This window comes from Hirundo rustica, chromosome 27 (assembly GCF_015227805.2).
Source record: "Hirundo rustica isolate bHirRus1 chromosome 27, bHirRus1.pri.v3, whole genome shotgun sequence".
Lineage (NCBI taxonomy): Eukaryota > Metazoa > Chordata > Aves > Passeriformes > Hirundinidae > Hirundo > Hirundo rustica.
In genome coordinates, this window is record NC_053476.1 from 2,733,232 (window position 1) to 2,757,992 (window position 24,761).

General features: G+C 61.8%; 6 protein-coding genes across 11 annotated transcripts; 2 read left to right on the forward strand and 4 right to left on the reverse strand.

Annotated features, from left to right (window-relative positions):
- The first annotated feature begins 19 nt into the window (after positions 1-19).
- On the forward strand, positions 20-7,506 carry RETREG3 (reticulophagy regulator family member 3). Its single transcript, XM_040087558.1, has 9 exons — positions 20-216; positions 725-831; positions 1,981-2,011; positions 3,079-3,205; positions 3,889-3,973; positions 4,371-4,508; positions 4,973-5,052; positions 5,408-5,540; positions 5,987-7,506. The coding sequence occupies exons 1-9, from the start codon at positions 20-22 to the stop codon at positions 6,418-6,420; spliced, it is 1,332 nt and encodes a 443-aa protein (XP_039943492.1). The 3' UTR covers positions 6,421-7,506.
- A 260-nt stretch (positions 7,507-7,766) lies between these two features.
- PSMC3IP (PSMC3 interacting protein) lies at positions 7,767-9,554 on the forward strand. Of its 2 annotated transcripts, XM_040087562.2 has the most exons (8): positions 7,768-7,877; positions 7,958-8,064; positions 8,130-8,219; positions 8,285-8,396; positions 8,510-8,655; positions 8,791-8,844; positions 8,925-8,984; positions 9,068-9,554. In XM_040087562.2, exons 1-8 carry the CDS (start codon positions 7,847-7,849, stop codon positions 9,125-9,127), a joined length of 660 nt encoding a protein of 219 aa, XP_039943496.1. In that variant the 5' UTR covers positions 7,768-7,846; the 3' UTR covers positions 9,128-9,554. The 2 variants fall into 2 exon arrangements, with proteins under 2 accessions (XP_039943497.1, XP_039943496.1); XM_040087563.2 differs by lacking the exon at positions 8,791-8,844 and having other exon boundaries at positions 7,767-7,877.
- Positions 9,555-9,722: 168 nt separating this feature from the next.
- Positions 9,723-13,791, reverse strand: MLX (MAX dimerization protein MLX). 4 transcript variants are annotated; one of them, XM_058423647.1, is made up of 8 exons: positions 13,676-13,791; positions 12,878-12,914; positions 12,664-12,753; positions 12,131-12,237; positions 11,817-11,916; positions 11,459-11,558; positions 11,042-11,243; positions 9,723-10,929 (listed from the first exon to the last, which is right to left on the reverse strand). In XM_058423647.1, exons 3-8 carry the CDS (start codon positions 12,743-12,745, stop codon positions 10,873-10,875), a joined length of 648 nt encoding a protein of 215 aa, XP_058279630.1. In that variant the 5' UTR covers positions 12,746-12,753; positions 12,878-12,914; positions 13,676-13,791; the 3' UTR covers positions 9,723-10,872. The 4 variants fall into 4 exon arrangements, with proteins under 4 accessions (XP_058279630.1, XP_039943495.1, XP_039943493.1 ...); XM_040087561.1 differs by having other exon boundaries at positions 13,652-13,775; XM_040087559.1 differs by lacking the exon at positions 13,676-13,791 and adding an exon at positions 13,216-13,300.
- On the reverse strand, positions 13,591-17,563 carry COASY (Coenzyme A synthase). The gene is made up of 10 exons (XM_040087071.1): positions 17,261-17,563; positions 16,947-17,208; positions 16,412-16,626; positions 16,129-16,260; positions 15,740-15,929; positions 15,370-15,434; positions 14,532-14,616; positions 14,310-14,407; positions 14,086-14,232; positions 13,591-13,839 (listed from the first exon to the last, which is right to left on the reverse strand). Exons 1-10 carry the CDS (start codon positions 17,561-17,563, stop codon positions 13,783-13,785), a joined length of 1,554 nt encoding a protein of 517 aa, XP_039943005.1. The 3' UTR covers positions 13,591-13,782.
- A 277-nt stretch (positions 17,564-17,840) lies between these two features.
- On the reverse strand, positions 17,841-19,569 carry HSD17B1 (hydroxysteroid 17-beta dehydrogenase 1). Of its 2 annotated transcripts, XM_040087565.2 has the most exons (6): positions 19,282-19,569; positions 18,958-19,119; positions 18,539-18,718; positions 18,368-18,461; positions 18,083-18,266; positions 17,841-18,011 (listed from the first exon to the last, which is right to left on the reverse strand). In XM_040087565.2, exons 1-6 carry the CDS (start codon positions 19,553-19,555, stop codon positions 17,841-17,843), a joined length of 1,065 nt encoding a protein of 354 aa, XP_039943499.1. In that variant the 5' UTR covers positions 19,556-19,569. The 2 variants fall into 2 exon arrangements, with proteins under 2 accessions (XP_039943499.1, XP_039943498.1); XM_040087564.1 differs by having other exon boundaries at positions 18,958-19,569.
- Positions 19,570-20,425: 856 nt separating this feature from the next.
- On the reverse strand, positions 20,426-23,457 carry NAGLU (N-acetyl-alpha-glucosaminidase). Its single transcript, XM_040087072.2, has 6 exons — positions 23,048-23,457; positions 22,798-22,945; positions 22,524-22,670; positions 22,260-22,345; positions 21,836-22,092; positions 20,426-21,644 (listed from the first exon to the last, which is right to left on the reverse strand). The coding sequence occupies exons 1-6, from the start codon at positions 23,455-23,457 to the stop codon at positions 20,428-20,430; spliced, it is 2,265 nt and encodes a 754-aa protein (XP_039943006.1). The 3' UTR covers positions 20,426-20,427.
- Positions 23,458-24,761: the final 1,304 nt, after the last annotated feature.

A 24,761-nucleotide genomic window follows, 5' to 3' on the forward strand; every position in this document is an offset into this window, starting at 1 on the left:
TTGACGCCGTGAGGGAGCGATGGCGGCGGCGGCGGCGGCAGCGGCGGCGGGACCCGGGCCCGGCGAGCGGCAGCGGCGGGTGCAGGCGGTGAGCGCGGCGCTGCGCTGCCGCCTCGGGCCCTACGAGCCACTGCTGGGCGCCGTGCAGGCCGCGCTGGTGTGGGAGCGGCCGGGCCGCAGCGTGCTGTGCTGGGCGGCGGTGCACGGCCTGTTCTGGTGAGCGATGGGGCTGGGACCGGGACCGGGCCGTGCAGGGCGGGAGGCGCAGCGGGCCCGGCTCGGGAGGCTCTCCCCGCCGAGCCCCCATCGCCGGGGCTGCGGGGGTCGGGGGTTTGGGGGTCCGTAAGGAGCGGCAGGTTTGGTCCGTGTCCCGTGCCGGATAGGGGGGGACCTCAGAGCACTGGGTCTGCTGCAGCCCCGTCCCCGTTCCCTGCTCTCCTTGTACCTGAGAGCATCAAACTCGCTGGGAAAACTGAGCGTGCTCTGTGGCAGTGGAGGGAGGGGAGCTTGCCCGGACAGGAGCTGTACAGCAGCGCTGTCCGGGGAGAACTGACACAGCAAACTGGGGTCCATCCAGCAGCTGCCCCCGGGGCAGGCTGCATGGCGAATGAGTAGCAGGTGCTGAGTTTTTCTCCTGAGTGACTGGTTTTAGGTTGGTTTGTGTTACCCTTTTGTGTCTCACAAGGATCCGGCCAGTACCAACTCATTGGTCTCTTCCCTGCAGGTTCTTTGCTCTGACTTCCCTTCGTTTGCTGTTCCTGACTGCACTTACCCTCATAGTAGTAGTGTGTCTAGACCAGTGGAAGCACAAAATCTGGCCAGAAATTGGTGGTAAGTTGCATTTTGTGCTCATAGCAGCAAATTAAGCCCCATTTCCAGCCCCACAACTACAGGGTCTGTACTGCCTGCAGTTACATTGTTAAAACCTAGGCCTTTTTCTTTAAGGGTCTAGAAGCTGGTAAGAGTACTGCAGGCATGCTCCTTCTGGAGCTGGAATATTCTAGCCTGTGTAAACACAAGTTCTTTTTGTGCTTGTGACACTGGTATTTGTCTTGTAATCCTGAGCCACAGGGTGTACGTGACCTAGTGCAGGTTTGAGACAGTGATTCACTTTCTGAGCATTCAGTACCAGAATGAGAAATGGAAGCATATGTGGAACTCATCTGGATTCCTCCTCAGAATCCATAATAACCCAGTTTAGGATGAAGACAAGTCCCAGCCTTGCTGTTGATCAGAGATTTCTTTGGGAGAAGAGGCATGTGAACGGCTGCTAATGAAGTTAGTTTTCAGCTTTCAGTAACCAAAGCAGTTGTCTCCCTCCTTTGTGACATTAATACACTGATGACCACCCCCATTCCAAGCAGCTCGGGGTCCCTTGGCTTTGCATGGACAAGTTAGTTTGGAGGAGTGTGAGGGTCTGCATGTTCCCAGGGCTGGTTCCCTGACTAACCAGCAAATTCAGCTCCTAGCTTTCTGCTCCAGTCCTTGTTCTCTCTAGTTCCTGGGAAGACATTAAAGCTTTCCTCAGTTTCAAAGCTTGGCTCAGGCTCCTTCTTAGGAGACAGTGTCTGTCCAGCTCCCTCATCTCTCTGATTTGATCTCTCAGGGTGGCTGGTACATCCCTTTCAAGTCCCAGCCTGGGTGGGAAATTATCAAAAGACTTAAATCCCTGATGCCTCCAGTCTGCAGGCTGCTCCTCCTCCCCAGCTGGTGTGTGCAGGGAGTGGGGGAGAGGGAGGTGGGCAGTGGTGTCCAACAAACACCGAGGAACAACAGGGAGACAGACTCCTGCAGTCCTGTACTGTCACACGTCCACACTCGAGATTTGTTATGGAGTGATGCGTCTCTATCCTGTAATTACAGTTAATGTCTTTTCCAGGTGTTCCCCAGCTCATTAAAGCTTTACTTAAATCCCAAAAGCTAAGCACTCCCATGGCAAATTCCTTTCAACTAATGTAGTGTCTGTTCTTAATATTTTAGTGGCAAGACCTGATGAATTAGACAATGAGAGGTAGGAAACTAATTGACTCCTCTGCTGTGATACTTTACTGTGATACTGTGTTGTTACCTGCACATGCTTGGGATGTTGGCTCCTTGGGGCAAGGAGGAGGGAGAAGGGAGGAGGGAGCTGCTTGGTGGAGACCCAGATGCAGTCAGGTGGCCGTGAGAAGTTTTTGACTTGCCCAAGCCATTTTATTATACCTTGCCTTCATACCAGCACCCAGATACGCTTGATTCCCTGCGCCCTGAAGTTAGAGGCACTGCCTTAGGAGCAATTCCTCTTGTAATGGCCTCCAGTAGCAGGAAAACAGCATTTCTGTGGGAATTAATGAAGTCTTCTGAGACTTGATAGGGAATATTTAACAGGCTTGTTCCAGCAGTTGTTTCTGCATAGTTATGATCTGACTGCAGTATTAATAATGGGTTGAGAAATGCTGAGGTGTTGCCTCACTGCTCACACCTGCCTCTCTGGGCACACCTTCCTCTGCCGCCACTGCCAGGCTGTGCTGGATGTCAGTTCCTGATTAAATCACCTCAGCTGGTGCCAAAGGACAATTGTCTTTATTATCTTTTTTTTTTTTAAGAGGCCCAGGCACAAAAGGAATTGCTCTTTCTAACCTTCAGGTACTCGTGACTAGCAGTTAGGCAGCACTAACAAAACTGACCAATTCAAGGCCTCCAGAGTAACTGAGCACATGAAGTGAGGTGCAAGGCTGCTTCTAGACCTCATGCTGAACACTTGGAGGCTGCAGTTGACCAGATAAACATAGAAAAAGTAAATGGATTCACTTGATTTGCATCTACACTGTGCGCTCCCTCCCAGCATGGAAACTGGTCCAGGCCATTGACTGAAATTCCTGCTCCTCAGCTGCTGTGGGAGCACTGGGATGCTGATAGAGGGGCTGCAGATGAACTGCTTTGGGCAGGGCACTGCTTGGAGGGCAAGTGACCCTCATCTCTAGAGCTCTGTGCTGGGCGGGAACAGAAGGAAGCATCAAGGCAAGTATTTGTAACAAGGATCTTCAACTCTGACACTGATGCAGCAATATCTGTTCCCAAATTCTGCCTTCACTGCAGCTGGGGATATGTCCACCCTCGGCTGCTCGGAGTGCCAGAGCTCTGTCATCATTTGGCTGAAGGATGGGTGACCGGGACCAGCTTCTTAAGTAATCTCTTCATTTTCAAGAGGCAAAGTCCTGGCAAGGTAAGAATGTACAGTCTTCAGAAATGACCTGTTTGGTCTGGAGCCTCTGCTGCCCACGAGGATCCTCCTGTGCTGGCATCCAGCACTGGCTGAACACGTTCCTGGATGGGAGGCTGCCACGGGAGGTCTCCCACAACACTGTGCCTTTTAGGTGGTGGGGAAGAATGAAAAGCACAGGCAGAATAATCAGGTTGTGGAGGAGGGAAGAGAAAGTGAATGTCAGTGTGTGGATTGCACCACTGAAGTGAGAGCGTGGCTGCTCCTTCTGTAGGTTTCTGGCTTTTCAAGTGTCTGTCAAACTTGTCTCCTCGCTGGGTTTTAACAGTTTGAGAAAGCGTGTCAAGCTTTTTCCTTCTTTTTTTGAGTTTATGGAAAGAGAAACCTGTAGCACAGTAATACTGTCCTTGTCCTCTTCACCTTGAAAAGCTCTCTAGTTTAGCCTCTCCCTTGCTGTTGGTGTCCCTGCTTTGGGAAGCTCCTTTTGCCCTGAGGCCGGAAGCCTCAGCTGCCCGTGGCTCTCAGATACGCCCGTGTCTGTGCCCATGCTGGAGCAGGTGGTTGGACACTGCTTCACCCTCTTTGGAACCATGACTTAACCCAGAATTTGCAGAGGCTGAGACTGTCAAGAAGTGAGTGAACCTACTGCTTTAACCCTGGAAACTCACTGTTTCTCATGTCTTCAGTTTTGCCTTCTAGTGTGTGGAGTGTTCACTTTCCTGGCTGTCCTGGGCCGGTATATCCCTGGGCTCTTGCTCTCGTACTTGCTGTGTAAGTAAATCTCTGTGCCAATGCCAACTTACACATGAAAAGAGATGAGTGGGTGCCGAATGTCCGAGGAATGGGGCTCGGAAGGAAAGGTTGTGTGAACGGCTTGAAAATGTAAAACAACACATTCTGCCAGGAATGTGGTGGTTCTTGACCAGGACTCAAAGTCTGGTCTGGAGAGAACACGTTTGAGTGCTTAGTAACTACAGATCTGAGCACTAACAAGTTGGCCTCTCAATTTTGTTCAACTGGCAGAGGTGATGACACCTGTTCTAACAGCACTGTCCCCAGTGCTCAGATCTGCCGTGCTCTGTGTGTTGCGCTGCATCACGAAACGGGCAGGATGTTTGCCAACCAGCATCCTGAACAACCTTCTAACCCGCATTCCTGCTCCCTGCAGTGCTCTTCGTCCTGCTGTGGCCCCTGGCCGTGTACCACAGGCTGGGGCAGCGCATGTACCTGCGCCTGGAGCCCGTGCTGCAGCGGCTGGACTTCAGCGTCCGGGGATACATGGTAGCGAGGCAGCGCCAGAGGCAGCGTGAGTTCTGTGCCCCTTCTGGCCCCAAGGTCTTACACCTTGATCTTTGATACCTGAAATGGGCTGTGAACATAGGCTCCAGCCTTGGTGGGCACTAGGGGCTGCATGTCTGGCATGGCAAATTCTTGGAACTGCCTTGGGAGGAGAGAGAGGCAGTTCCGCCTCTGCAGCCATCTCCTAGGAAGCTGCTGCTGTGGGCTTTTCACAGCACTGAGCTGCTCCAGTTCTTGGCTGCCAGAACTGTGTGTTCTCTATCCTGGAAAAAGGAGGAAAGGCTCTGTGCGAGGGAGTTCTAAACATGTTCATCTCAGCAAAAAACCTGCTACAGCAGCAGTTAGAAATGATCATAGCTCTGCTGTGGAACAGAGCTGGCTCTGCTCTGTTATGTGCAGTTTGTGGTTTTCTGGTCCTGCACAGAGCCCTTCCCCAGCAGCAGTAACAGCTCCGTGTCTGGTTTCTAACAGTGCGTGGCCGGGCCCTTGGTCAGGAAGCCACGGACGATGGGAGTGACAGCGAAGAGGAGCTGGCTGCATTCTGCCCCAAGGTAACAGAGCCTCTGGGAGAGGGAAGAGCTCAGCTGGAAAGAACAAACTGCACTGTGGGGGCATGCAGTATCTGGCTGGGTGTCAGCACAGTGTAGCTGAGAGGGATGGGAGAGTAGATGAGAACAATGTCCTTTCAGATGGTCTTTCCCATTCTGTTCCACTAAAGAATGTCCAGAGCTGTTTGTGCCAGCTGCAGTCTCCTAGACTGTGCAGTAAATGTCAGTGAGCCTCAGGTGCCAGTCTCCCATGAGGGCCAGGTTTATCTGGAGGCCACTTTCATCATCTGTTTTGTCTTGAGGTATGGGGATAACCTTTCTAGTGCTGATGTTTTCAATTTTATTTTGTATTTCAAAGCTGGATGACTCCGTGGTAGCCAAGGAACTGACCATCTCTGACTCAGAGCATTCAGATGCTGAGGTTTCCTATACTGAAAGTGGGATGTTTAACCTTTCAAGGGGCCAGACGCCCCTGACAGAGGGATCAGAAGGTGAGAGGAAACAGCTTCTGGAAGGTGTGGAATGCTAAGCAGGCACCAGTGTGATGGGTCAGAGGGAGGATGTGTTACCTCCCATCATTGGAGTCTGGCTGTTTGATGTCAGCCTTGCTGCTGGAAATGAGTTTTGTTCTGAACTGAACTGAAGCTTCCTCCTTCATTGCTGTGGTGCTTGAGAGGAGCAAGGGCAGCAGCTCTGCAGAGGCAGATTTGGCTCTGCCAGTCTGGCTGGGGGTGCTGGTGCTCCCCTCTAGCAGGTGGCTGCTTCGGCACTGGCGAGTGAGCTGGGAGGTCAGTGGGATCTGAACAGTTGGGATGGAGGTGGGAGACAAAGAGAGCGTGGTCTGTGAGCTCCCAACAGTCTGTCCAGGGAATGTGCTGGCCCAGCTCCTGCCTGGGCCTGTGGGTGCTGGTGATTAAAGCACTTTCTCCTCTTCCAGACCTGGATGGTCACAGTGATCCAGAAGAATCCTTTGCCAGGGATCTCCCTGACTTCCCTTCCATAAACCCAGAAGTAACTGGCATAGATGATGAAGATGACACCAGCATTGGGATCCCGAGCCTGGCATACCGCCCACAAGGGACAGAGGATCTGCAGCTCCCGTATGAGCAGGAGGAATTTGGCACACTGCCAGCGGTGCAGAATCTCACCAACAACATCGCTGGCTTTGTCACCAGGGGCATGATCCAGCTGGCACTGTCAGGAGCCCCTCAGCCAGGCTCCTCATGCAGCACCAATCCCCAGAGAGGGGCAAAGACTCACCTCAGAGCAGCCAGTTTGGACTTGGACACTGACGCCGAAGGGGATGACTTTGAACTGCTGGATCAGTCTGAGCTGAACCAGCTGGATCCCACTGGCTCCCGGGGCCAGTAAACCGCCCTGGCACTTCCCTCTGGTTTTCTACTGCGCATCGTGGAGGGAATCCTAGAAGGAAAAGCCTTGCACAGTTCTCTCAATCGTCTCCTGTGAGTCTGAGTGATGTGACAGCCAGTCCTGGCTGGGTACACCACTGTGACTTGTGACTCTGTAGCCTTGCTTGGATTTTAAAATCAAGGACACCGGCAATCTGTAGGGAAGAGGTGTTGATGGAATAGCTCCACAATCACCCTGCACTGTCTGACAGGATGCTGCCTGCTCCAAACTTTCTCTAAGACAATAAATCTGATGTCTGCAGCTCTCAAGTCCAGTGGGACTGACAGCATCGCCAGGAACAATTGTGCACTAAGTTCAGGCACTGATATGTAACCAGGGGAACAGGACGAAGCCCCTCAGACGTGGTGCATGGGGCTTAATGCTGTTCTCTCTCAGACAGCTTTTCCCTGCTCCTAATACGTGCACAAATCCAAGTCCTCTCTCAGCAATATCCAACTCCAGCTGGAACTGAGCCCCTTGCTCCATTGTGGATGTTGTGCAGCCACAATGTTTTCCTTGCACTGGCTGCTCCCTCGGCTCCAGCTCCTCATTATGCTGTTTTGTAAGAGCTCAATGGCAATAAGACACCTGCTGTGACCACCAAACCACCTGCAAGAACAACATCCACGTGTAGCCCCTGCTCTTGTGTTGCTTTTCTGAACTAACAGCCTTTGTTAACAGACAACTAACACTTTGCTAGGAACCCCTGTGCTGCTCCAGTGCGCTCCCGTGGGCAGAGCCGGGGCTGCGCATCCCCCGGCAGTCTTCCTGGAGGAAGAAGGAGGTGGAGCAGGGCTGACAGGGAGGTGCTGTGTCCCCTGGGCCCTTGCTGTCTCCAGCCTTCTGCAGGCAGAGCCCAGCAGTGGGAACCGGACAGGGACAGCAGTGACTGGGGACGTGGCACCTGCCGCGGTCCTGTAACAAACCAGCAGAGCCCAGGGAGAGCCACCCCCCTCTGCCCACCGAGCGCCCCCATTACTTTTCCTAAGCCGTAGACCCGGTTCTGATCACGTTTGTGCGGCCAAGAACGTACCTCGTCAGGGACCCTGTTACCGGCTGCTCTTTGTCTGACTCTGCCTATCCGACTGCGTCGGCCGTGCCGGGGCTGGGGTCGGGGGCGGGGGCCCGTCCTGAGCGGGGAAGGGGAGGTCGGTAACGGGTTATTCCATACGGGCTGGAGCCCCTTCGGTGGCCGAGTTGCTGAGGGGGCGAGGAGGCGGCGGGAGCGCCGGTTCCGGTCGGTGAGTGCCCGCCCGGGGGCCGGGCTGGTACCGGGCGGTGCGCGTTCCCCCCGCCAATCCCGGAGTGCCGCCGCCATTGGCGCGCCGGAAGTGCGTGAACGGCGCCAAGCGGGAACGGAGCGGGCTCGGAGGAGCGGGGCCGCGGGATGAGCAAAGGGCGCGAGGCCGCGGCGGGCGGTGAGTGCGGGGGTGGCGGGGGAGCACCGGGCGGTCCCTGCCGTGCCGGGAGGCCGCGGTGACCGGGGCTGGCCCCGCAGGAGGCGCCACCGCTGTCCTGCTGCGGTACCTGCGGGAGCAGAACCGCCCCTACAGCGCCCAGGATGCCTTCGGGAACCTGCAGCGGGAGCACGGGCTGGGCAAGGCGGTGAGCAGGGCCGGGCCGGGCTGGGGCGGGGCGGGCCCGGGCCCGGCTGACCCCGCGTCCCGCAGGCCGTGGTGAAGGCGCTGGAGCAGCTGGCGCAGCAGGGCCGGGTGCGCGAGAAGGCCTACGGGAAGCAGAAGATCTACTTCGCTGACCAGGTGAGCCCCGGCCGCCGCCCGCCGGCCCCGCTTGCCCCGCAGCCCTGACCCGCCGCTCCCCGCAGGAGCAGCTCCCGGCTGCCAGCGATGCGGAGCTCCGCGGGCTGGACGGGGAAATCGCCACACGCTCCGGCCAGCTGCAAGCGCTGCAGCAGAGCTGCCGGCACATGGAGGCGGGTGAGTGTGCCTGGCCGGGCGGCCCCGAGCCACCGCGGGATCCCCGAGGGCACGGGCGGCCGTGCCCTGGTGCCGGGTGGCAGCCCGGCCGGTGATCGGTGCCGCCTTCCCAGAGCTGAAGGACTTGAACAGCTCCATGACGACCCCTGAGATTGCCAGGGAGATCGAGGCGCTGAAGAAGGACTGTGCCAGTTACACAGAGAAACTGGAGAGGATTAAGTCTGCTACCAACCACGTGACTCCAGAGGAAAAAGAGAAGGTGAACAGCTGCTGTGTCTGAAGCCGGGGCCGGTCTGGATCCAGGATCCAGGATCCAGCACTTTCCTTACAGGCATGGCTTGCCGAGGCTCCTGACAGCCCCGCGGGGCGGCTCTGACCCCGGTGCTGTTGGCAGGTGTGCCGGGAGCAGCAGCTGTACCGCCGGGAGTGGCGCCGGAGGAAGCGGATGGTACCGGCTCTGGTGTGGGTGGGCAGTGACGGCCCCGCTGGCACTGCTGCCCGCAGCCCTCACGTGCCCTGTCTCGCCAGGCCACCGAGCTGCTGGATGCCATCCTGGAGGGCTATCCCAAGAGCAAGAAGCAATTCTTTGTAAGTACCGAGGCTGGGCTGGGCCGTGCCCACGGCTGCTGAGCCAGACCCTGAGCCTGTTCTGTCTGCTCCGTGCCATGCAGGAGGAGGTTGGGATAGAGACGGATGAGGACCACGGTGTCGTGATGCCGGCGACCGTGTGAGGTGCTGGGGGAGCCTTTGTTCTGGGGAGAAGCTGCTGTGGAGCTGCCTCTGAAACTCGGCTGTTGGGTTGTTCTTTTTCTCTTTTTGCAGGACTGGGTCTTGTCCTGTGTATTTATTTGTTTTTGTTTTAAAATGTTTTGCAGTTGGAAGGGTGGTGGGTGGGAGTAACTTGGCACTGGCCCTCTCCTTGCAGTGGAATGTGGATTTTCCTGCCCCCAGTGCACAGAGCTGCCTGGCTGGGGTCTGATATATGGCTGAGGGGACATGTAGGGGCACTGGTGCTGTGTCCCTGGTGTTCTGGTAAGGAAAGGGAGCGAGGGACCGTGTGGGCTGCAGAGCTCTGTGTTCTAGCTGCTTCTTGTGGTGTGCCCGAGTGGTCACATGAGAATACGATCCATTAAACACAAGGATTTTGGTTCAGCTGCACATCTCTGTGGTGTTTGTCTCTTCAGAGGGTGCCAGGGCAGGGTTTAGGCCCTGAGGAGTGGGGAGGGCAGGAGCCAGCAGAGGATAACCTGAGCCACAGCGGCTGGAATGGGCTTCTGTAAACTACCAGCTCTAGGGCACAGCTCCAGAAACTCAGCATCAGAAACGTCATTATAACATTCAGTGAAATTTATTTAATTACTTTTCACAATAGAAAAATACATCACTTTCATGTGTGAGGTCTGTAAAATTCCACACCCTCTTCCCAAGGCAGGAGGCAGCACTCCTTCCTCGGTGCTGGAAAAACTGAAATAAACATTCTCTGGATGTGCCCCTGGAGCAGGAGCACGAACATGGTTATGGAGAACAAGCCCTGCTGCTGGCAGCACCCTGGTCCCATCACTCTGGACAGTGACCAGCCCTCACCTGGGCAGAGCTGTGACCCAGAGTGGGCATGGGACAGGGTCAAACACGTCCCTGGTAACAGCTGCTTCTACAGCTAGCACAGGCAGCGCTTTGGGACCATTTCAAAATTTACAATAATAAAAATCAAATCAAGGCTGGTCCTGTATGTGTGTGTATGGAAGTTCTAAGGAGGAGCAGCAAGTGCAAGTGGCCACACTATGCTACAGCTGCAGAACTTTCCAGTGTAGTACAGCCACAGTTTCTGAAAAGGAGAGGTGTTCCAGCACTTGCAGAACTTCCTGTGTTCCTTCCCAGGGACTCATGGCTGCAGCGGTGCCTGGGGTTCATCAAGGCCCCAGCATGTGCTGCCAGGGCCACAGCTCCCAGCTCTTGATGGGCTCATCCTGCTGCCAGCACTGCCAGGCTCCTCCAAAAGGCAACAGCTGACTCAAAACAGCTGCTTCAGAGGAGCAGGGGACAGCCCAGTACGTCAGGGAAAAGCAATTCCTACTGCTGTACCAAAACCCCATCATTTTAGTAGGCATTTGTCACATTTCCCCACTGTGGGGATAGCAGGGCTGTCACAGGCCTGAGGGCACAGAATGGAGTTGCTCTGGGATCAGCTCTGCAAGGAGAGTCAGTGGCACAGGCAAGCCCATGGCAGTGCCTGAGCCAGAGACTCTGCTCCTCACCACCTTCCCCTCCCCTCCTGCCCAGTCCCTGTAAAGATTCGGTGGCACTGAGTGGAGCAGCAGTGTTTGCAAGGCCACCGTTGGGCTTCAGAAGGAATACAATAAATAATTCAGAGAGCCTTAGAAACTGCCACAAGGGAAAGGACCCAGGGTGTGCCTGGCACCCAGGCGTCTGGGCAGAAGTGCCCTGTCCCCACGGGCACAGAAGTGGCACGGGAGGCTCAGAAGAGCTGGCTCTTCACCTTGTGCAGGACCCCGATGACAATGTCCTGTAGCGTCTGTGGCAGAAAGAGGACACGGTCAGTTGGTCTGAGGAGGGACAGCCACCCCCATGGCACTGTCTCTGCCCCCTCGGCCTTGGCACCAGCCCCTCTGCTGCCCTGCATTCACCTGGGGCTTGCAGTGCTCTTCAATCCAGCTGAAGACACACGCTGACAGTTCCTGAAAACTCGTTACCGAGACTGAGGCATTGAAGGACTGGAACAGGGAGTCCATGATGCCTTGGAAAACATTGAACTTCACCTCATCAGAGATCTGGTTCTTCCCCTCGTTTGGGTTGTCCTGATGAGCTTTCACAATCTGCTCATAGTTCCTGAAACAAGCACGGCACACCAAGGTCAGCAGCGAGGCCTCCACACGTGACTCCCAGCTCCCACATCCATCTCCTGCTTCCAGCTCTGAATTCCCACACCCAGCTCCTGCTCCTGAGCTCCAGGCCTGTCCCCAGATGGAGAAACACTGCAGAACCCTGCAAGAATGTGAGGGAACAGGAAGTAGAGAGCATGAGCCTGACAGCTCTTCCCTTACACTTTCATGATCTTCAAGGCCATCACATCTTTCCTGAGGGTAGAAACTTCCTCCTCCTGCTTTTTCTTTTCCTTGTGCAGGAACTGGATGTAGTCAATAGCTGAGCATGAAAACACAGAGTGAGGATTTGGGAGCACACATGGGCCCCCAAGATCCCCACAGGAGGTGACTGAGGGCACCACCAGCTCCCACTGACCCAGTTCCCCTGGGGAAGGTGACTGCAGGTGAGCAGCACCCAAGCTCCCCAGAGCCTCATCACACCAGAAGGTTCTAAGGTGCTGAACTTTGCCCCGCACACCTCTAGGGCGGAGCTTTGGGGGTTGATAGCACCTTCTTCCCTCCCGCCCTCGGGACTCACTTTTCTGAAGCACGATGGCCTTGCTCAGCTTCTGTGAGCTGATGGAGAAATCCTGCTGCTCACACGTGGGGACGATGGCCTGCAAGTCATTGTAGCCTTTCTGCAGGGAAGCAGAGACACATGTGGGCTCATGCTGTGGGGCCAGGTCCACACCCAGCTCCCACAGCACAGCTCGTCAGAGCCAGGGCAGCTCCCAGAACATAAATTTGCAGGGAGGGCAGATCCAGCAGCAGAACAGAGAAGTGCTGGAAGAATGGGGTGCTGGAGCAGGCTGGCAGCAACACTCCAGCACTGCCTGCTGCCTCTCACCTCACCTTGATGGCGTCTCGGCGCTTCTGCTCGGCCTGGGTGTGCGCCCGGCGGCGCTGGTCCTTGTAGGACTCCTTGAACGACTCCTGATGATAGTCACTGTCCTCATCATCTGTGGAGACAGAGTATGGCTGGGGGTGGGGAGACAGAGCCACAAGGAGGGGCCTGAGACAGCTCAAGGGACCACTACAGCTGCAGCCAGGCCCAGCACAGCCCTTGCCCCATTCAGCCACATCAGGCTGAGCTGAAGAAAAGCCTTCCAAGGAGCCCTGGCAACCCTTTCGGGGAGCTGGGCAAGAGGCAGATGCTGGCAGCTCCCTTGGAAAGGTGTCAAACCCAGAGTGACTCTCAACTCCAAACCCTGCTGGAAACCACAGAACCCCGATGCTGGTCCCACCACCTTCCTCCTCCTCTTTCTCCTCAGGACAGGAATCCCACCCAGCCCCTCTCACTCCCTCGGTGCAGGGCAGAGCCGGAGCCCAGCACGTGCCGGATTCCCAGCGAGCAGAAACACGCGGTCACAGAGGACAAACCCCACCTGTGTTGGGGACAGAGGAGGCACTGGTGGAGCCGATGCTGTTGGCCCGGGACACTATGCTGCCTTTCCGGGCATTTTCCATGAAGAGTGCTGGAAGAAGAGTGTCCCGGGGTCAGTGCCCACGGCGGGGTGTGACCGGGCACAGGGACGTGAGGGACGTCCCCGGGCAGCCGCTGCCACCCACGAACGGGGGTGGCGCGGGCCGGGCACCTACCGGAGTCCAGGCCATTGTCGCCGTAGGCCGCGTCCACCTGCGCGGGGCCGGCGGGCGGAGGAGACACGTCAGCGGGGCTGGGGCGAGGACGGCGGCCCGCGCCCCGGAGCCCCCAGGAGCTTCGGTTATCCCGGGGAGCGCCCGCCACCCCCGAGCCGCGACTCCGCTGGGGCCTTTGGCCGCCGCCCCTCGCCCGGGCACCGACTCGCGTGCGCTCCCCGCCCCCGTACCCCGAGCCCGGCGCTCACCCTGCCCGGCCGCCATGAGCCCCGTCCCGGCGCGCCGCGCTGCGCCCCCGCGGCACCCGGCGGCCCGGCCCGACCCGATCCCGGCCCCACCTTCCCCCACGAGTCCTCGGCCGCGGCGCCCGGCGGCTCCGCCATCTTCCGCCCGCCCGGTCACGTGACCGCCGCGGCACGGGGGCCGCCCCGCGCCGCCAGGGGGCGCCCGCGCGCCCCTCCACCCGCTGGCGTCTGAGTGACGTCATGGGCGTTACGTCACTGCCGCGTGCCCCCGGTACCGAGCCCAGGCCGGGGCATCGCTCAGGGCACCAGGAGGCCGCACCGAGCACCGCGGGGCCGGGCCCAGCCCAAGGCATCCCTCGGGGCACCGGGAGGCCGCACCGTGCCCCACAGGTCCAGCACGGGAGCGGAGAGGGCACCGGAGCCTCTGCGGGGGCCGCGAGGTGACGGGACCGGCGCACGGACACGCACTGCAGGAGCAGCCTCTTTACTGTCACCCAGCGGGACTCGGCCCTGCAGGGCTCCCCCTCACCGGGGGACTGCAGGACACCCGCACCCTCGCCGGAGCTGGACACAGCCGGTGGTCCCGGTCCCACGCTGCTCCGTCCGCCGGCTCGTGGTGGGCAGCGGTGGCAGGACACGGAGCTTCACGGGAATGGTCCCTCAGGGGCCGGGCTCTGGGCTCAGGCGCTGCTGCAGCAGGTCCCAGGCCTTCTGCACCTGCCAGAGAACCGTGGGGGCCACGCCTCAGAGCCCACCGGTAAGGTGAGCGACGAGGCATGAGCGTCACACCACAGTCCCACAGCTCTTCCTTCCCGGCAGAATTTACATCCCCAAATCCGCCCCTTGTTGCAGCCTCGACGCAGAACGGCGCACGCAGGCACAGCCTGAGCACAGCACTGAGCCCTTCAGTGCCTGTCACAACGGTCCAGAACAGCCCCGGTGCTGCAGCAGCCCCAGGCTCACCTGCTGGCGGGTGATGTCTGGCTCCCAGAGGGTGCAAAGCACCACCTGTGACTGCTCCACCCGTTGCCTGTTGGTCATCTGGCTCTGCAGCCGGCGGCGAGCAGCCTCCTCGGTCAGCCCATCCCTGGCCACGATGCGCCTCACGGCCTGGCAGGGACACGGGGGACGCTCAGGTGCCTGGGGGGAGGCTGAGGAGCTAGTGAGGGGTGCAGGGCACGGCTCACCTCCTCCTCCGGGATGATGGCCGTCCACACCTCGTGGACCATGTCCTGCCAGCCGGCCTCCAGCAGCACGGCAGCGTCCAGCACACACACGGCCTTCCCTACAGAACAAGGGCCGTCCTCAGTGCCCGGCCGTGGATGGCAGCAGCCTGGGCTCAGTCCTGCCTTCCTGCAGTGCAGACACTCACTGCTGAGCTGAGGCTGTCACCGAGCCGCCCCCGTTACCTTGAGCTTCAGCCTCCCTGATTCTCTCCTTTGCCAGCTGGGCTATTTTGGGCCACACAATGTCAGTCAGGCTCTTCAGCCGCTCCTAGAAAGGACCACAGCGGGATTTGAGATTCAGTCCCTTGCCCTCAGAAGTCCTGTGTAGCCAGCCAGGAGAGTGGGGGTGTAAGCAGTCAGGGGACACCCAGGAAGGACCCACTGAGGCTGGGGAGGTGGCCAAGCACCAGGAAGGAAAGCTTTCACACTGGCCAGAGGCTCCCGTTCCTGCTGCCAGGGTCAGGGTGCTCTTTCCTGTTAATTTCCTTGTCCTGCCATTAGGGCCCTGCTACTAGCAGAGATCTGAGTGTCTGTTGTGAGAGGTGCTTTGCTCCACAGCACAGCAGGTCCCACAGAAGACATGTCCATCCTGGGAACCCCTTGAGCTGCCTCCACCTTGGTCTGGGGCAGCAGCAGAGCAACAGGCTGAGCACCTGTAAAGGCCAGGTGCTGCTGAGCCCCCCTGGGTACAAGGGGCAGAGACCACTGGCTGTGTATGCCAGGTCTGTTGCTCTGAGCTGGGTGAAGGAAAAGCACGGTATAGAGGAGATGGGGATGGCAACAGGGGCAGGGATGGGAGCAGGGAGGCAGCAGCAGCTGCAGGGCAAGAGCAATGTATCCAGCACAGCTGCCGATTCAGCTGCAGAGATGTGATCTGTCCCACCCTGTCCCCATGCCAGTGTCAGGAAATGCAGCCAGGTAGGTGTCATCATCTCAAAGGGCCGAAGACTAAAACCCCTGGCACAAGAGGAGAACAGCCCCCACTCACAGCATTAAGTATTTACAACAAACCTGCTTTTACCTGGTTTCCAAACACTTTGGCCCCAAGGACTTTCCTGTTAATCGTTCCATCTTCGTTCAGGATCTCTGCAAGGCAGAAGCACAACAGGTTTGGGAGGGACAACTCCCATCCCTGTGGCAAGCCTGGGTTGGGGAAAGGTTTTTGGCACAGGGCTCTCAGAAAAGGGCTGTAACACCTAACCTGGCAGCTCTTCACCCGATTCCTGAAAAGGACAAGGGAAGAGCTTTTTCCAGACAAACAGCAGTCTGGTTCATCGTTTCCCACCAGCAACTCTGACATGGGGCACACAACACTAGTGGAGCCCAAAACGTACAGGGCAGGAGAGGGGCAGAGGACTCCCTCCCCCTCCTCCTCCCTGCAGTGACTCTACCTGCCCCAAAGGCCGCCACCACCGGCTCGTAGGCCGGGCCACCGGGAACGTAGACGGCGTGGCCCAGCTTGTCGGCGTCGATGACGAACGCGCCCAGGTGCCCCAGGAGCTTGGCGATGGAGGTTTTCCCGCTCCCAGTTCCCCCAGTCAGGCCGATGACGTACGGGCGCAAGGGCAGAGCTGGGTCTTGCTAAGGGAAAGAGGAAAGCCGTAGCAGCAGACCGGCAGCAGCTGTAGAAGGATCTTGACACCCCGGCCTGGAGACGGCCATGAAAGGCCCTGGCCCGCAGAGCAGCAGGTAACCTTTCCAAACTCTTCGACTCCTGAGATTCCCACCCCTCCTCCCGGAGCACTCTCATTGCAGCGGTGGCTCTGCAGGCCTCCCTCACCCGTGGGGGCTGCAGCAGTGTGCCCAGCAGCCTCTGCCGGAGGCTGGAGGAGCTGATCTTCTCCTCCTCGTTCTGATGGTGGTCGGGGTCCTTCATCAATTGGATTTCATGGAGAGCCAGCTCGGGGAGCCCCTGATGAGAAAAGGGAGCCCTGAGGGCAATTAGCCATGAGAATGCAGCAGAGGGAAGGGGCTAATTGAGACCAAATTTGCCCCCCAGACAGCATCAGGGAGGGTGGGAGGGTGGGCAGGGGTAGCCCACCAGGCTCCACCATGGGAATTACATTTTCAAGCCTCTTCTTGTTCACAGCCTCCCCTCCCCGGCGGGTCTCCTGGCTGACCACCAGGCACTGCAGGTTGGCGTCTGTGACTGAGGGGCCGAAGGGGTCGGCCAGAGGCACGATGTCGTAGCACAGTGAAGGCTTCACATCCTCCAGGAATTCACGCAGCTTTGCCACCCGCAGCTCGTACGGCTCGATCAGCTCCGGCAAGACCTTGTCTGCCGGGAGCCAGGAGGGCGGAGAAGCACAAGAGTGACGGAAAAGCAAGACCGAGAGCCGGGAGAAAACACCCGGCTGGGACTTTGAACGCTGCCTCCCCCTCCCCTTGCCGTCGCTGCACCTGTACACCTTGCTGGTCGTGGGCAGGACACCCGGTCCCCAGCGGATCCCCAGTGACGCTCTGCCTGTCTGGCACAGCCTTGAGTGGGTGGCTGCCAGCACTTCACTTGTTACTGGCCCCCCAGATCACCGCCCTGCCCCGGGGAGCACCGCGCTCACCCCTCGTCCCCGCGCAGTGCCACGGCCGCCCCGGACTCACGGCGGAGCAGGTCTCCGTCGGCCACCCCGGCCAGGAGCCGCCGCCGGGCCAGGAGGCAGCAGGCGCTGAGCAGGAGCCGGTGGGCGCCGTGCAGCCGGTCGAAGGTGCCGCCAACAGCCACGTCCAAGAATTCGGGGAGCGCCGCGTCGGGATCCTGCTCGGGGTCCCCCACGGGATCGCCCCCGGCGTCGCCCGCGGCGTCCTCGCCCAGCAGCAGCGCGGGCAGGCTCGGCGGGCAGCCGTAGGCAGCCGCGGCCAGGCGCTGCAGCCCCAGTTGCAACCGGCTCCGGCGGCCCCGGCGCCTCGGCAGCGGCCGCCAGCAGGACGCCGGGCTGCCGAGCCAGGCGGCGGCCGGGGCCGAGCAGGACGCGCAGGTCCAGCCCCCGCCGCGCCGCCGCCGCCGTGTAGAGCGCGGCCAGAGCCCGCAGCAGCGCGGGGCCCGCGGGCGGCGCGGCCGGGCCGGCGGAGGGGCCGCCCAGCCGCAGCCCCGGCTGCAGATGCACGTAGAGCGGCCCCGCCACCAGCCCCGCCGCCGCCGCCACCAGCCCCGCCGCCCGCCGGGGCAGCGCGGGCAGCGGCGCCGTCAGCACCAGCAGCCCCGAAGCGAAGGGCGGCATCGCCCCGCCGGAAGCGCCGCCGACCGGAACGGGGACGGGGACGGGACCGGAACGGCACCGCCTCCCGGGCAGCCCCGCCGCGGGCGGGAGTCACGCCCGGCTCCGCCCGCCGGGGGAGGAGAGCGGGGCGGAACGAGCGCGGGGCTTCCGCGGCGAGACGGGGAACGGAACCGGAGCCGTGCGGCTGCGAAGGGTTTTATTGGGGACGCGGCGGCACCGAGGACGCGGCCGCGCCCGGCTCCGCGCGGCAGCGGTTCCGGTGTTGTGGTGGCTCCGCTCAGGGCTGGTCCCCGCCGGCCTCGCCGCCGCCGAACACGAAGTCGTGCATGGCGCGGACGTACGCGGAGCCGTCGGGGCTGCTCAGCCGCAGGCGCCACAGCGGGGCGAGGAGCTGGGTGCTGGCGCAGCGGAGCGGCGGGCAGGGGCTGCCGATGGCCTCCAGGAACACCTGGCACCGCAGAGGGGTCAGAGCCCTCCCCGGCACGGCCCCACGGCCGCCCCCGCCCCGCGGTGACTGACCGGCAGGACCTCCTCCACCTCCTGGGCCGTGTCGCGGAAGATGCTCTGACAGTGCCACAGGTAGCGGCGGTACAGCTCCTGCGTCTCGGCGTCCAGGCCCCGCATCTCGCTGCCCTCAGGGTCGGGGCGCTGCAGGTTGGCCAGGAAGCTGGTGTGGACGGGCCCGCACTCCACCAGCGTCAGGCTGCGGGAGGGAGCGCGTGAGCTGCCACCGTACCCCCGCCCTGGCATTTCCCCCCATCCTGGTGGGCAGGATCCAGGCCCCGCGGCGTCACCGGCACTCACTGGATGTTGAAGGGACGCAGGACGATGGCCAGACTCTCGCACAGCCCCTCCACTGCAAACTTGCTGGCACAGTACACAGCATTGAAGGGCAGCCCTGGGGCAGAGCCGCACCCTGAGCACCAGAGCTCTTCCCCACGGCTCCCTGTGCTACAGCATGCCGGGGGGTCCCACCTTGCAGCCCCCCGATGCTGCTGGAGACGATGATCCGCCCGGCCCTGCGGCTCTTCATGGCAGGCAGGAAGGCCTGGATGGTGCGGACAGCCCCAAAGAGGTTCACATCGAAGAGAGTTTTCATGGCCTGGTCCGAGCAGGTCTCCAGCGGTCCCATCAGTCCCACTCCTGCATTGCAGACTGCCAGGCATGATGCAGTCAGCTGAGCACAGGGCAGTCAGCCAGTGACTGTAGCCCCACACACCACCGAGCGCCAGAAGGCAGAAATGGGGGGACCCTTCCCTATTGATGGGCCCTTGGCACCCCCAAATCCATCTACTGCACCTCTGCCCTGCTAAACACATCCTGCCTGCACTCCCGGTGCCCTGACATGGGTTGTGACCCCAGAGGGACACCGGGGGCACCAGGAAGAGCCATACCCAGCACGTCCAGCCGCTGTCCCTGCACCCGCTGTGCAGCAGCTGCCAGCGAGCGTGGGTCAGTGACATCAAGCTGCAGGACCTCCAGCGTGTCGGGGCAGCAGCCCCCCAAGCGCTCCAGCAGCCGCTCAACCTTGGCCAGGTCACGCATGGTAGCATAAACTGGAGAGAGAGTGTGGCTGTGGGCGGCAGCACCACAGAGCTGCAGAGCCAGCACCAACCCCAGCCCACCCCAGGCTCTGTGTCTCCTTGGTGAGGCTGCCTGGTCCAGCCCAGAGACCCCCTGCGGCTGCTGGATCCCCGGGGCAGCGCCGACCCCGTTACCTTTGAACCGGCGAGCGGCGTCGGCTGCCAGGCGTGCAGCCAGCCCCAGGCCGATGCCCGAGGAGCAGCCTGTGATCAGCACCGTGGTTCTCTCCATGGCTGGCACTGCAACGGGGCCACACCATTTAAAAGGGCTGGGAAGTGGGTCCCCCCGCCCCGCGCCACCGTGTTGTGTCTGCTGCCTTATCTCAAGGCCCCTCCAGCCACCTCCCTGCGCATGCCTGGGGCTCCCTGTGCCTTGATCCTGGTGCAGGTGCTGCGATAAAGACTCCATGGAGCCAGGACCTCCCTGCTGGAGGAGGCTCTGGGGCACACGGGCAGCCGCAGCCCCGGGGCTCTGCACCAGCTGTACTTTGCTGTGCCAGGCATCTCGGCTGCCAGAACACCTCTGGCAGGGTGTTGTTCCTGCTGTGCAGGCTCAGGGCTGAGCTGCTCCTCTGCCCCCATGTTCCACACAGACCTGTGTTAGCAAAAGGAGTTGGACGCACATGGGAGAAAAGTCTGTATTCGCTCCGTGGCTGGGCTCTGCCTGAGCTCCAGCTGTGGAAAAGGCTCAAAAACTCCGTCCTGGGGAGCGCAGCCCCAGCAACGCTGCAGGCAAAGCTGCAAACAAAATCCCTTATGATACAAAAGGCACCAAATGTGGGCAGGGCCATGCGGTGCCATGTCCCCACAGGCACTGGGGTCCAACGCTGCTCTACCCCTCTGCCCACTGCCACCTCCCTGTCTGCTCCTCCTCTGTCACTGCCCCTGCTAGCCAGCCAAGGCCCCTCAGCAGGGACACATTTGTCCCTCTGCAGTGTCCCTCTGAACTTCCAGCTGAGAGCCCAGGGGCAGCCCAGCTTTGCTGGGAACAGGCTCAGGGCAGCTAGGTAGAGCTGAGCACAAAGCATGGGATGGGATGGGACCCTGGAGCACACCCTGCCCCCCCTTCCATCTGCCAGCCCCTTGTCCATGTGCCAGCCTCTCTTGGGGCACGTCCTGCCCATGCATGGGAAGAGGCGGATCCAGGCTGGCTGAGGGCCACCAGGGCTCTGTGCCCCTCTTCCAGTGCAGCCAGGACACAGCCATCATCTCCCAGATGGGAGAGGGTGCAGAGGCTCTGTCCACCCTCTCTGGGGGAGGCTCTGGAGGCAGAACCCAAAGTCATGCAGGCGCAGCCAAGCTGCGCCGCAGGGCGCTGGGGTAGTATTTGAGGAACAGCTTCCTGGAGATCTCCATCGTATCCCCAGCTGGCACAGCTGGGTAGCGCTTCTTGTTGTAGATGAAACCTCTTTCTACTTGGAAGACAGCCTGGTTGAACTGGTCCTGGTGGAAGGGGCGGCCTGAGTTGAGGCTCTCCACCAGCGCAGAGACGAAGAGACTCCAGCGCACAGCGTAGTAGTCCAGCACCAGCCCCCCCAGCTGCTTGTTAGCGTAGTCCAGAATGTTCCCGCTGGGCCCCCAGAGCGTCACCTGGTTCCGGGCGTTCAGCTCATACTGCTCAGCCTCCCGGTCGCTGGTGGCCGCGGCACGGGCGCTCTCCAGCCAGCGGCCGAGGAGGAAGAGGCTGTGGCTGGACAGGAGGCTGTCCAGCTCTGGCAGCAGGTCATACACCAGCACGCCCCCAGCCGTCAGCAGCTCCGGCAGCGCGTGGCTCTGGAAGGCCTGGCGGATGCTCAGGTAGTAGTCGCTGACCAGCTGCTGCGCTGCCTGCCGCGTCACGTCCACCAGGTCGTACAGGAAGGTGGGGCTGGAGCCCAGCTCGGCGCCGGCGCTCAGCAGCAGGCGCCAGGCTTCGTACACGTCGCTGGCGTTGTACCAGAGCTCCGTGTCCATGCGCAGCGAGGGCCGGCGCACCAAGGGGCTGCGGTTGTGGTTGACGCAGACCCCGGTGCAGTTATAGACGCTGCGGAGGAGCAGGCGCCAGGCGCCGGCCGCGGCGGCGTTTGGGGCGCCGTAGCGGCGCTCGGCGTAGCGGGTCACCCAGCTGGGCAGGTCGAGGGGCTCCTGACGCCAGCCCAGCTCGTTCATCAGCTCGTACACCATGTCGTTCTGCTCGATGCCCTCGGGAACCAGCCCCGTGCCCACCATGGTGGAGTTGGGGAAGCGTCGAGCTGCGAAGGGGCCGTGGTTGATGGCCTCCACAGTGCCGAAGAGGCCGTGGTTGCCCCCGAAGTTGTGCAACATGCACCAGATGAAGGGCTGCCCATAGAAGGACTCCGTCCACTGGTAGACGGGCTTGGACTCAGCAAAGAGGTCGAGAACGATCATCCTGCCAAGGGGCACTCCGTGCAGCAGGGCTCGCACCTGCGCTGGCTGCCAGAAGTCAGGCTGGTGCTGGAAGAGCCAGCCCTGCATCAGCCACAGCGCCTTGGGGTCAGCTGGGGACAGAAGAGCACTGAGTGAGATCCTCTCCAGACAGGGCCCACAGGTGTCTCATGACCCCTCAAGGGGTTTTGGGTGTCCAGCACCAATGGGTTCTGCCCTTGCATGGGGCCCATGGCCACCTCCCCCAGCCACTGCTATCCCATCTGGACCCCTGTGGCCAGGCCAGCACCACACACGGACCCACCTCCTGTCATCGAACTGAAAACGGCACTGCTGACTCTCGAGAGATAGGCAGGGTCAGAGGAGAGGGGGGTCATCTCGTTGAAGGTGTCTGCACTATAGACGTGGTCTGTGCCAAACTCCTTGATCAGCTCCTTCAGGAAGAGGGTCCCAATCATCTGGAACATGGGGTCCTCTGGGTCCAGCAGGTAGATGCACGAGTAGGTGCAGTCAAAGTGGCTCCAGTGCCCCAGGCGAGTGGCATTCACACGTGGGAAGACCCTGCATACGAGGACAGAGATGGGGATCAGGAGAAGCACAGGACAGCACCACTGTGCCCGTGTGGGGACAGGGCAGCCTCCTGAGGAAGCCGCAGTGGGAGATGCTGCTGGAGGTGGGACCCCGGGAAGGGCCCAGCGCTGAGCCGCTGGGGCAGGGACCGCACCTACCGAAGGATCCCCTCCGGCACGTGGCCCGCGAAGGCCGGCAGCACCGTGGTCATCCCCAGCGAGCGCATCCGCTCCACGATCCGGTACTGGGAGAGAGAAAGAGGGAGGGAGCAGAAGGAGAGAAGCCCTCACCTTTCCGCGAGGGCACCCCGGGCGCTGCTGCAGCTCGGGGCAGGGCAGGGGAACCCCCGAGGCTCCCTGAGGGCAGCCTCGGACAGGAGGACGAAGGGGTGACACGGGTTTGCCCCGGGCCGCCCGTGGTACCTGCAGGTAGAGCTGCTTGAGGTGCCAGGTGGGCGGCAGCGGCCCGGCCCAGCGGCGGAGGTTGCCCATCCTGTTCCAGGCCAGGAACGCGGGGCCCGTGAAGTACTTGTCGATCTCCGACTGGTTCAGTCCCAGGTTACGGTAAACCTGCGCCGGGCGCCGGGGGTCAGTCGGTCCCACGGCTGCCGGTTCCAGAGGTGCCGCCACCGCCACCCTGCTGGCTCCGGTTCCGACGCCCTCCCGGTCCCCGCCGTCCCTCGGCCCCGGTCCTCACCCGCTGCCAGACCGCCTCCTGCCCCGCGAAAGCCGGTGCCAGGTTGATGCCGCTCAGCGCCATCCAGTCGATCTCCCGCTCCCAGCGCGCCCAGTCCCACCAGGCGAAGGAGTAGCTCTGGGCGCAGACGTTCTGGTAGTACCGGTACCTGCGGGAGCGGCGGAGGCTGCGCCCGGGCCCCCATTACATAACGGCGCCTTGTCCCGCGCTAACGAGGCGTGAGCGGCGCCCGGCCCCGCGTCCCCGTTACCTGCCGGGGGCGGCGGCGCGGATCTCGGCCCGCAGCCGCGGCAGCGGGTCCGGCAGGCGGAGCTGCGCCCCGGACCACGACAGGTGGCAGCCGCAGAAGTCTCGCAGGTAGCGATAGAGGCCGGCGGCCGCCGCCACGCCGCTGGAGCCCGTTACGGCGACGGCCACGGCGGCGTCGGGAGGCGACCACAGCCGGTAGACGTCGGGCCCGCCGGCCGCCAGCGCCGGCTCCACCGACAGCGACACGGCGGCGGCCCGCGGGCCGAGCAGGCGCCGCGCCAGCGCCCGCACCGCCTCCTCCTGCCGCGCGTCCCCCGCTCGCGTCGGCGTCGCCGCCAGCAGCAGCAGCAACGGCAGCGCCAGCCCCAGTCCCGCTTCAGGTCCCGGTTCCGGCCCCCGCCGCACCGCCATCGCCGCTGCCTGCCCCTGCGCCGGGCCCCGCCTCTCCCGGTACCGTCCCCGCCTCTCTCGGCCCCGCGGCGCTGGGCGGTCCCGGCGGCGGGGGCGGGCCCGGTCTGTTACCGGCTTCCGAACGGAGCGGGGCTGGTTCCGCCGGCGGGTCTCGACCCCTTGGAGCAGGGATGTCCCAGGGCGGCTGCGGACAGCCGGGGCGGGCTGCGGACAGGCGCTCCCTCAGCCCCGGGGCCACTGCGGCCCCTTCCCCGCCCGCTCCGGGTGCCCGAGCAGGGACCGAGTTTGCAACTCCTGCCCGGGGCAGCGGGACCCCCCGGGGTTCCGGGCTATTTCCAGTCTCGCGTTTTCCACCCGTGACGGTTCTGCGCCACCGGGGCAACCGGGCCTCGGCGACCCCGCCCTCCCATCAGCCCGGGGAGCTCCCGGCACTGACCGGGACCCGCTCCGGCCGGCTGGGGGCGCTGCGAGACCGGGCAGGGCCCTGTCCGCCGGGCCGAGCCCCGCCGGGGAACGCGGCCGCGCAGGGCTCGGGCTGCCCGGGTCTCTCTCAGCTGCAGGGGGAATTCGTAGACACTTCCAGGACAGAACCCGGCTGCGGGGCGCTCCGGAGGAGGGACGGGGGAACTCGGGGCTCCCCGAGCACCCCCAGTGTAGCCCCACGGCGGGCCGAGGTCTCCTGCCAGCATCGGGGCCGCTCCTGTGACCCCAGAGCCATGGAAACGGGCAGAAGTGTTGTGTTTGCACGGGAGAATGGTGAAAGAGGTGAGAGAACATTCGTCCTGCCCGCTAGTACCTACAGCTGCGGGAAAAGCATCCCCTGGGCCGGCAGGAAGCCGGTTCCTCGTCCGACAGGGGCGGAGGCTGGGGCCGCAGTTCAGCGCAGCTTCTCGTTCTCCCGGAGAGATCAGGAGACGGCAAACGCACCGGCATCGGCAACACCAATGGCCAAAACCCTGCAGAACCCTCCCTTCCGCACATGTGAGAACAGCCTGTCCGGCAGGAAGGGCCCGAGCAAACACGGCCCCGGGGGCAGCGGGGTCCCCGCGGCTGGGGAAAGCAGGAGCACAGCCCCGGGCAGGCAGAGCGTGTTGTCCTTCTCCCCGTCGAAGGGTAGCCACAGCACCCGGGTTAAACGAGCCGGAATTTCCCCCCTGCACAGCTCCTCGTTCCACCCACACGGGGTCTATCAGGGTGGGCAGGAGGCCCCGGGCTGAACGGCCCTGCCCGGCCTTCCCTCAGGATATCGCTGGGGCTCGATAAGCACGGAGGCAGCGCAGCCCAGGCAGGGTCACGCCGGTCAA

What these genes read in the sequence shown, in the direction of transcription:
- HSD17B1 (XM_040087564.1), bottom strand. Translation starts at nt 19,555, where the DNA reads ATGGAGTCTTTATCGCAGCACCTGCACCAGGATCAAGGCACAGGGAGC. An exon ending in CAGCATCGGGGGGCTGCAAG is followed by an intron (nt 18,462 to 18,538) that starts GTGGGACCCCCC and finishes GCTCTGCCCCAG; the next exon opens with GGCTGCCCTTCAATGCTGTG. An exon ending in CTGCGTCCCTTCAACATCCA is followed by an intron (nt 18,267 to 18,367) that starts GTGAGTGCCGGT and finishes TCCCTCCCGCAG; the next exon opens with CCTGACGCTGGTGGAGTGCG.
- NAGLU (XM_040087072.2), bottom strand. Translation starts at nt 23,457, where the DNA reads ATGGCGGTGCGGCGGGGGCCGGAACCGGGACCTGAAGCGGGACTGGGG. An exon ending in AGGAGGCGGTCTGGCAGCGG is followed by an intron (nt 22,671 to 22,797) that starts GTGAGGACCGGG and finishes CGCCCGGCGCAG; the next exon opens with GTTTACCGTAACCTGGGACT. An exon ending in TCAAGCAGCTCTACCTGCAG is followed by an intron (nt 22,346 to 22,523) that starts GTACCACGGGCG and finishes TCTCTCTCCCAG; the next exon opens with TACCGGATCGTGGAGCGGAT.
- PSMC3IP (XM_040087562.2), top strand. Translation starts at nt 7,847, where the DNA reads ATGAGCAAAGGGCGCGAGGCCGCGGCGGGCG. An exon ending in CTGCCGGCACATGGAGGCGG is followed by an intron (nt 8,397 to 8,509) that starts GTGAGTGTGCCT and finishes CCGCCTTCCCAG; the next exon opens with AGCTGAAGGACTTGAACAGC. An exon ending in CTCCAGAGGAAAAAGAGAAG is followed by an intron (nt 8,656 to 8,790) that starts GTGAACAGCTGC and finishes TGCTGTTGGCAG; the next exon opens with GTGTGCCGGGAGCAGCAGCT.
- MLX (XM_040087559.1), bottom strand. Translation starts at nt 13,260, where the DNA reads ATGGCGGAGCCGCCGGGCGCCGCGGCCGAGGACTCGTGGGGGAAG. An exon ending in CTCCTCTGTCCCCAACACAG is followed by an intron (nt 12,238 to 12,663) that starts GTGGGGTTTGTC and finishes CTGTCTCCACAG; the next exon opens with ATGATGAGGACAGTGACTAT. An exon ending in AGCGCCGAGACGCCATCAAG is followed by an intron (nt 11,917 to 12,130) that starts GTGAGGTGAGAG and finishes GCTTCCCTGCAG; the next exon opens with AAAGGCTACAATGACTTGCA.
- RETREG3 (XM_040087558.1), top strand. Translation starts at nt 20, where the DNA reads ATGGCGGCGGCGGCGGCGGCAGCGGCGGCGGGACCCGGGCCCGGCGAG. An exon ending in AATCTGGCCAGAAATTGGTG is followed by an intron (nt 832 to 1,980) that starts GTAAGTTGCATT and finishes TTAATATTTTAG; the next exon opens with TGGCAAGACCTGATGAATTA. An exon ending in GATGAATTAGACAATGAGAG is followed by an intron (nt 2,012 to 3,078) that starts GTAGGAAACTAA and finishes CCTTCACTGCAG; the next exon opens with CTGGGGATATGTCCACCCTC.
- COASY (XM_040087071.1), bottom strand. Translation starts at nt 17,563, where the DNA reads ATGCCGCCCTTCGCTTCGGGGCTGCTGGTGCTGACGGCGCCGCTGCCC. An exon ending in AGCCCGGCGTCCTGCTGGCG is followed by an intron (nt 17,209 to 17,260) that starts GCCGCTGCCGAG and finishes CTGGGGCTGCAG; the next exon opens with CGCCTGGCCGCGGCTGCCTA. An exon ending in CAGGGAGGCTGAAGCTCAAG is followed by an intron (nt 14,408 to 14,531) that starts GTAACGGGGGCG and finishes CTTGTTCTGTAG; the next exon opens with GGAAGGCCGTGTGTGTGCTG.